Here is an 8,619-nt window from a genome sequence, read left to right on the forward strand (position 1 = left end):
CTATCTATCTATCTATCTATCTATCTATCTATCTATCTATCTATCTATCTATCTATTGTTTCTCTAAAGAAATGGCACTGCAAACCTGATGCAGCACAAACACTGAACTAGCTGCCCTGGGTAAAAACTTCTCCCTAACATCCGCCTGGCTCCTCCTTATCCAAATGTTATGTTTGTCAGGTCGACTTCTGAACACTACCTGAACCAGGTTGTCCTCAATCCTCTCCACAATGGCTTCTCTTAGTTTCCAGGACTAAGGTAGAGGCTGCCTGTGATCACAGCCTGCAGCATACTGCTTCACCTGACTTAACTGAGCACAAATTCCATTTTCCTGGCAGGTCATCTTCAGTGGCTTCCCTGCATCACAAGGAGTAAGGGACTTCAGCATAGGGCTCCTTCACCTTGCTCGAGGTACCATTTCAGTATCAGTGTCCAACATTCCTTCTCCCCACAGCACGCTGCTACACTGTAAGCTGTGGATAAAGAGCACTGTGTGCTGTATGCTGTAGCCTTGATACACAGCGTGCTTTTGAATTCTTAAGTCTGGTTGTACGATTAAGACAAGAATATATGACTGAAAAATAGAAATTGTAAGTTTTCTGGTTTTTTCTTGTTTTTTATTTCTTTTTGCCTGAAATATGCTCTTCCCTTTTCTACTTGGCATAATTTAAATATCCCACTTCTGAACTCCTGAACACACTGCTCTGCACCCTCAGCTGCACTGCCACACTCAGATTTCTAACACTGCCCTGACTGCTCTAACTGTGACATTTGTGTGTTTTCTCAAGACTGAGATTTTCTGGGTGGAGGAATGTGTCAGTGTCTGGTGCAGTGCTTACAGTTCCACACAGGTGTTGAGTAAATGCATCTAGATCTCTAGCTCCATGAACTGATCTTCACACCTGGGAAGAACAAGTTTTCTCAGACATCTTCTGTAGGCCACAGGCTGTACTTTAATAACAGAAAGAGCAAAGATAAAACAAAATCAAGACTTTCCTTACAAACTGTGGCAGACAGTCTGGAAGGGGACAAGTCCTATCTGAAAGTTAGTGGAGGCAGTCCACTTTGAGAGATAAGAAGTCTACTGCCCAGAATAATGTTCTCAATTATTACACACAGTCAAGTTTTTTTTTTCTTGCTATCAAACACTGTGCCTATTTCTGGATGCTAAAAGTCAGAATGCCACATACCTCAAACTTTAAAAAAACAAAACAGAAAGTGGGAAGGGGTAGAAAATAGTTCTGTAAACATATGTATCTAATTCTCAGAAGACAGAGGGTTCACTAAGCTACATTTTCCCATTCGGTACGGCTAAATGTGATGGACACAACAGTTCCTTCAGACGCTAAAACAAAGTGACTGATTTGTATGGACGTGAAGGATTTCCACCTGATTTCAGACAAACCTGTTATAAAAAAATATATGCAACTAAATAAAAATATCCTCTATCATGTCAAGTAAATGACCAACTATTAATCAAAACTTTCAAGACCAATATGGCGAACAAGCCAGGAGGCAGAGGCAGGAGGACTGTGTGCTCAAGGCCAGCTCAGACTATACAAGACCTCTTAAAAGTAACACTTAAGCAACATACTTGCTACAACAGCCATGACTATACATGTATACACTGATGGTACATTTCAACACAGTCACAAACTTTGATTTGGAGATCTCCTTTGCTATCTAAAGCAGAACAAAACAAAGTTGCATGCCAAGACTCAAGCTAAAGAATATAAATAACAGTTGTAATTTGAATTATCTCATAATAGGATTTTCATTTTTAGTCTTGTCAAGGTTTTTTAAAGTGAGCAGGTACTACTTCTGTAACTGTGAAGTGATTCGAGTTTTTAAGAAGCAGAGTGTATACCAGCAGGTTAATGTTAGTTTTCATTACCTTGTTTCAAGTTTAAATTCTGAGAGCTTGGCTCTGAGTTCCTCCTTACTCATTCTATTAATACAGCCGTTTGCCATTGCAATCTCTTTGTAAACTGGGTCACTGAAGTCACTTCCATTGGAGGTGATGATCTTAGATCCATCTGTGTCTTTGCCATCCAGTCTACATCGCTGCTTTTTCTACGAGAAATAATTTACAATTAGTGCAAATATATTTTATTTTTAAAGATGCAAATTCCTAAGGGTTCTCCATGTTATATGTTCAATGAAAGGCTCCCCTTGGTGCCAGTGGAGAAAAGCAGGAAGAGGAAAGATGTGTTTCCAATGTAATTGGTCCTGCTCTGCTCTGAGTCATGATACAATGAAGCTAAGTAAAAAGAGGACAGAATTAGAGTCAGAGCATGACAGTCTGGGCCCCAGCTGGCCATTTACAACAGCAGGGCCTTGGGCCACTGACAAGCAGTTTCCCTCACCTATACAAATATACCTGTCCTAGATGGTATTTGCTAATGGTAAACAGTATTTAGGTAGCATTTACTCTAAGTATAAAATTGTGTATATGGAAAGCTAACTACTAACGAACAGTAATTTTACTTAGAGTCATCAGACTGTAAACAAGTCTTTTCACAAACAATATCCTGAAACTAAGCCAAGTTTAAGTGACCTTTTACATCACTGTGTGTATGTATCAGCGACTTCCTCAGAACTTTTCAGTCTGGCTTTATTTCACAAAGCTAACAGAACCCACCGGGAAGGAAAGGAAACAGATTTCCGGTTCACTACTGAAATGCCACAGGACTTAAGCAAACACATGCATTCTGCTTCAAAGCTCATAAATTGTCCCACAGTCATCAGTCATTCAGATCTACAGTGTTGCTTTTCTGTTGTATGACTCCATTCTATTTTCCCCGTGGATAGATCTAAACCACAAATACACTAACTTCTAAAGTTAATTATGTTCTACATGCAATGCTACAAACATAAACTATGTCCTCAGCAGCGTCAGAAACAATTTATTTGCTAATAGCATATTAATGTGCATTTACTTGGCCATAATGCAGTCCCAACTTAAACTGATCTTGACAGATCAAGGTTACCCCCCATTCTCAGCAATCAACTCAACCCAGCAAATGCCCAGGTTGTACTGCTAGGGGTCGTGCAGAGTACTCACTCCTTTCACATTATGGGAAATGGATGTGAACTTGTACATTTATTTGCTATACTGTAGAGAAGTACTTTAAAGTGTGGAACTTAAGGCTGGGCTACACTTTCCAGAATAAAAATATGACTCTCCTTAAAAATTGCTGCATTTTTCTATAAAGGTTCTATCTTGACCTTTGAATGCTCTTTCAAGTAAATACAACCTACTGTTTCTGAGGTGAGACTCTTATAGAGTAACTACAAAGTAACTGCTTTTAAGTAACTCCTGTTTCCACACTTTTGTTGATAAAACTGCCAAAACTATGCACTACCTACTTACAAAAGAAAAGCTTTTGCATTTGCAGGTTGAAACAAAAATGCCCTACATTAAAGTGTTTCTTCTTCTACTGGTTTACAACGACCACTGAAGCTAAAGTCAATGGAAATTTACTAGATAAATCTCAAAACAACCAACAATTTTGTGAGGCTGAAGTCAAGGGGGAATATATATATTCATCTGTTAAAAGCACGTAACAGTTAAGGTTTTAACAGGCAAAATAGTCGCTAATATCAATCTGAACACAGGTCCAGAACACAAAGCATTCCATTTTAAAGTTTCGGGACTTTGAAGACAGTGAAGTATCCTCAGTTTCACTTAGGAAAAGCTCTGCAAATTAGTTTTAAAAGTGACTTAGGTGATGTTATTGACAACACGGATTAGAACAAAGGGGGCATCGTTCCAGAGCGGGCAAATGCAAGCCTCTGTCAGCCTTCCAAAGTTCCAAACAAGCGCAGTAAGATAACGCTGTAAAGATCCGGAGGAAGAGTGGTCAGGCCAAGGGAACACAAGATTCTTAAGGGAGAAAACCCCCTACTAAAGAAGAACACATGGAAGTCAGAGTGGACAGCAAAGCAAAGATGTTCACTATGCAATGGGCAAAGGCGGCCGGGGCAAACGGAAGGCACGGAACGATGGGAGTAAATTAGATACATTCAGACTGTTAAAAGATCACTCAAGAGCAATTTCTGCTCTTGCAAGCGGACGGGAGTTCGGTCCCCAGGATCCATGTCTAACCTCTAACTCTGGTCTTCGAAGGCACCTGCACACTCGTGGCATCCACTACACATATACACACATATGGATTAAAAAAATAACATTTTAAAAGAGCATTCTGGCTACTACACGAAGGTGTAAATGGAAAGAACAAAGACACTAGGAAGCATCTCCCGAACACCCACGTTTTGACGTTTTGGGTTTGACCCTACACTTCCACGGCTGGGCAGATCATCTCCCCAGCCCCGGGAAGACCCTGGATTTCCAGTGCTCAACTCCTGCGACGAAAAGGCACGGACTTTTTAGCGTCTCCTTCCCAAGCTGCAGCGCTTGCCAACACTAACCCATCAAGATGAGTAACTAAGTCTGGGGAGGCGTCTTACAGTCTCGCCCCCGTCGCGAGGATGGACAGGCGGGGTACCAAACTACTTCGGAAGCCGGTTGTGGCTGGATTCTCGAGATAGTAGGGGACAGGGGAAGCTGGGGAATGGGAAGTCCCGTCGGGAGCGGGTAGAAACGGCAGTGCGAGGGTCTGGAGCAGGCACAGGCTGAGGGGAGCACCCCAGGCGGCTAGGAACCCCACCCGGGGGTGGGCGAGCGGCGGCGCCAGCTCAGCCAATCAGCGCCGCGGGGCTGGTGGAAGGGCAGTGCGCCCGCGCAGGCAGAATGTTTACGCAGAATTCTCACTCGGAACTTCCCGCCCGACCTCCTCCCTCAAGCCGAGGCGGGCTTGCCCGGAGGGCGACGGAGCCGGGGAAGCGAGACAACCCCGCGCGAGCACCCTCACCTCCACGCTCAGCGGCCGCGGCTCCTCACACTCGGCCCGCGGCGTCTTCTGCTGAGCCGCGTCGCCGCCGCCACGCGGCCGGCCCCGCTCGTCCTCCATGCCGCCTCTCACGCCGGGAGATGGCCGCCGACGCTCGCTCCCACGCCGCCGAGCCCCGCGAAGCCGCCTTTCTCCCTTGGAAGAAAACTACCGCGCTTGGGTTCCCGCGGCGACTGCCACACAAACTCCGCCGGACGCCTCCTACTTCCGGGAGCGAGCGGCGTCGTCACGCCGCGCAGGCGAAGTGGGCGGGAGCATGCGCGCGTGCGCGCCAGGACGGCGGCGGGAAAGAGCCCCGCAGAGGAGCGCCAGGGGGAAGTGGGCGTGGTCGATTGGCGTGGTCTAGACGCGCTTTCCAGGGTGTGCCTATTGCCTAGGCTACGGGTGGACGCTACCCTAATTAGTGTTTGTGGCGGGTGGGTTCTGAGATCCCCCCCCCCAGTAACTCAAATAATCCGTTTATTTTCTTCTTGTAGCCGAAGTTTCTTTGAAACCGGGCAGCGTGAGCGGGGCAGCGGGGTTGCACGTCTTTAATTCCAACACTCAGGAAGCAGAGGCAGGGGGATCTCTGTGAGTTCGAGGCCAGCCTGCTCTACAGAACGAGTGTCAGGAAAGGCAGGGCTATGCACAGAAACTGTCTCGAAAAAAAAAAAACAAAGAGAGAAAAGAAAAAACAAAAAATGGCCATTATGGTCTTTGCCCTTCTGTCAGGTGGATTCCTCATGTCTAGACACCGCAGGTTTTTTTCTTGGCTAGTTACACGCTTAAATCTACAGGATTTCCCCCTTTGCATTACTGCTTGGTATTCTCTGGCTTTCTTCAATCATTTCATTTAGGGAATTTTTTTATTCCTTCCACACACATCCCCATTGTATTTATGAGTGTTTTACCTGAGTGTGTGCCTGCACCTCGTATTGCAGTACTCCAAGAGGACAAGAGAGGGCGTTGGATCCTCTGGGATTGGAGTTAGAACTATCTGGGAGCTGCCACATGGGTGCTGGTGTTAGAAGTAAGTAGCAAAGGAAGAGGCCACCGTTCCAATCTAAGTGTCTGGGCCGGGCAAACTGTACGCTTGATCAAGTGGGTGTGCTCAGAAGAGTGGACACACAAGCGACAGGAAGTGTGTTTGGTGTTTAATCTAACTTTGATGGTGGTTGTGTCACTTCTGCATTGACTGGAGTCCAATTTCACAGTCTTGTTCAATTTACTAGTCTGAAAAGAATTGGAAATGGAGATTGGAGAAAGGGAAGTGGAGGAAGGGGGAAAGGGTCGCTGCACCAGGCCATCAAATTCCTAGAATAAAAGAAGAGTTCTTTGTGTAAACAATGGTTTTTCTGGTTCTGGAGGATTGAAACATTTGCTTAAAGGTAGGGAAAGATAAAAAGATTTTAATTCTTGGTCATGAATATAAGTTTTATAGTATTAGTAGAAAAATATTAATTTTAATCAATGTGCATGAGTATTTTGCCTATATGTACATTTGTGCACACTGCATGGACCCGCAGTGCCAACAGAAGCCAAAACAGGGTACAAGAACCCCTGGGGTTGGAGTTTCAGATGGCTGTCAGCCGCCCTGTGGCTGCAGGAACTGAACACTTGTCCTTTGCAAGAGCAGCAAGTGCTCTTAACATCTAAGCTCTATTTCCAGCCTCTTCATTGGTTCCTGAAGTGTAGCTTCCTCCAATTCTTTTCTGTCTGGGATGCATAATAGCGATACTAGCATTGTGCTTCTGCCTTTTGTGTCCTTCGTGAGGTTTCTATTTCTCATATCTTTACCTTTTTCTCCACACTATTGAAGGTCGCTGTGGATAGACTCCTCCCCACTTCATAATCTGCAGCCTGTAGGACCAGAAACTGAAACTCCATGACTGTGGTTCCTAGTCAGAAGACTGGAATCTGAGCCATGTCTCTAGATGAACATCTACTCACTGAAGACAGAGGGATGAAATGCCCAGCGTTGTATTTTAGTGAAGTCAGTGTAGAATCTTATTTGAAGACCTTTTGAAGACACAGCTCTGTAGTATTGCTGCTCACTACACTTATCTGAGCAGCTTTCAAACTTTACCTGTGTCTGGGCTATCCTTGGAGCTGTTACAGTTCTGCTTTCCTGGGCCAGAGAAACAGGCAGTCATGATTGGTAACTCTTGAGACCTAGGGTAAAGAACAAGAGCACAGCACTGTTCCCTCCTAATCCAAATGCTGTTGTTTTTTGACTCATTTAGGGGCCCACCAGCCAACTTCCAAATCATGACATGGAGACTCATTCTTCCTTATAAATGCCCGGCCTTAGCTTGGCTTGTTTTCAGCCAGCTTTTTTTTTAACTTAAATTATCCCATTTATCTTTTCCCTCTGGGCTTTTATCTTTCTTACTTCTGTATATCTTAATCTCGTGCTTACTCCATGGCTGGGTGGGTGGTCCCTGCTGCCCTCCTCTTCTTGTTCTCTTGTTCCTTCCTTTTTTTTTCCTCCCAGATTTCTCCTTCTGTTTATTCTCTCTGCCTACCAACACCACCTATCCTTTCTCCCGTCTTTCTATTGGCCATTCAGCTCTTTATTAAACCATCAGGTATTTTAGACAGGCAAAGTAACACAGCTTCACAGAGTTAAACAATTGCAACAGAGAAGAACACAACACATCTTTGCATCACAGAAACAGATATTCTACAGCATAAACAAGTGTAACACATTTTAAAATACTATCCTACAACAAGCATGTCAATCACAGTGGAAGGGGGAAGAGCCGGTCTCCTAGAAAAAAACTGTCTATTCTGGAGACTAGAATTAGTATAAAGCCTAATTAGAGCCCAGGCTGGCGTGGTCTCTTTGGCCTCTGCCCAAACTCACTCACTGAGAGTACATCCTATCTAATGATGCCTTCGGTGGTTGTCCGCACACCTTGAAAGTGCTCCATCTCTATAAGCCCAGGATGGAAAGAGATGACTCAGTGGTTGGGAGAACGTACTGGTTTGCATTCAAGTAGCTGCATTCAAGTAGACTCATACCTGCCTGCAGCTTCAGCTCCAGGGGACCTGACACTGGAGGAGACTTACCTTGAATGCACGCAGCATCATCCCATGAGTTGGAGTCCTGAACCGAGTCGGAGGAGAAGGCAGGTAGAACACCTGAATTCATCCCTCTGCTTCCTTACTGTTGTGTTCTCCAACTGCCACAGCTAGACCCATCTAGCATCACACCTTTCTGACGATACTATGATAACCTCCAAATTCTCCCGAAAGAAACAGTTTGGGAGCACACACCTTTAATCCCAGCACTTGAGAGGCAGAGGCAGGTGGATCTCTGTAAGTTCGAGGCCAGCCTGGTCTACAAGAGCTAGTTCCAGGACAGGCTCCAAAGCCACAGAGATACTCTGTCTCGAAACAACCACAACAACAACAATAATAATATAATAAAGAAACAGTTTGGAAGAAACATCAAATTATTTGGAAAATCACAAGTTTTCTCTGACTACAAATTCTAGGCACGTACACTTGGAAAATTAAGAAAATAGAAGTTGGACACAGTGGCTAATATCTTTAAATCTCAGTGTGTGCAGGCCAGAGACAGGCAGATAGATCCCTGTGAGTTTGGGGCCTAGCCTGGTCTCCACAGCAAGTTCTAGGCTAGCCAGAGATACATAGTGAGACCCTGTCTCAAGCAAGAAGGAAGGAAGGAAGAAAGGAAGGGAGGGAGGGAGGGAGGGAGGGA

At 44.9% G+C, this 8,619-nt stretch overlaps 1 protein-coding gene across 1 annotated transcript in view; it reads right to left on the reverse strand.

The window, feature by feature from the left end:
* Positions 1-5,118, reverse strand: part of Eri1 (exoribonuclease 1) — a 16,632-nt gene extending 11,514 nt beyond the window's left edge. Inside the window, exons 1-2 of the mRNA XM_005362524.3 lie at positions 4,875-5,118; positions 1,895-2,073 (exon numbers count right to left, since the gene is read on the reverse strand). Coding sequence (XP_005362581.1) covers positions 1,895-2,073; positions 4,875-4,973 — 278 coding nt within the window. The 5' untranslated portion in view covers positions 4,974-5,118. The remainder of the gene's footprint in view (positions 1-1,894; positions 2,074-4,874) is intronic.
* Between the last annotated feature and the right edge of the window lie 3,501 nt (positions 5,119-8,619).

Source organism: Microtus ochrogaster, linkage group LG7_11 (assembly GCF_000317375.1).
Source record: "Microtus ochrogaster isolate Prairie Vole_2 linkage group LG7_11, MicOch1.0, whole genome shotgun sequence".
Taxonomy (NCBI): Eukaryota; Metazoa; Chordata; class Mammalia; order Rodentia; family Cricetidae; genus Microtus; species Microtus ochrogaster.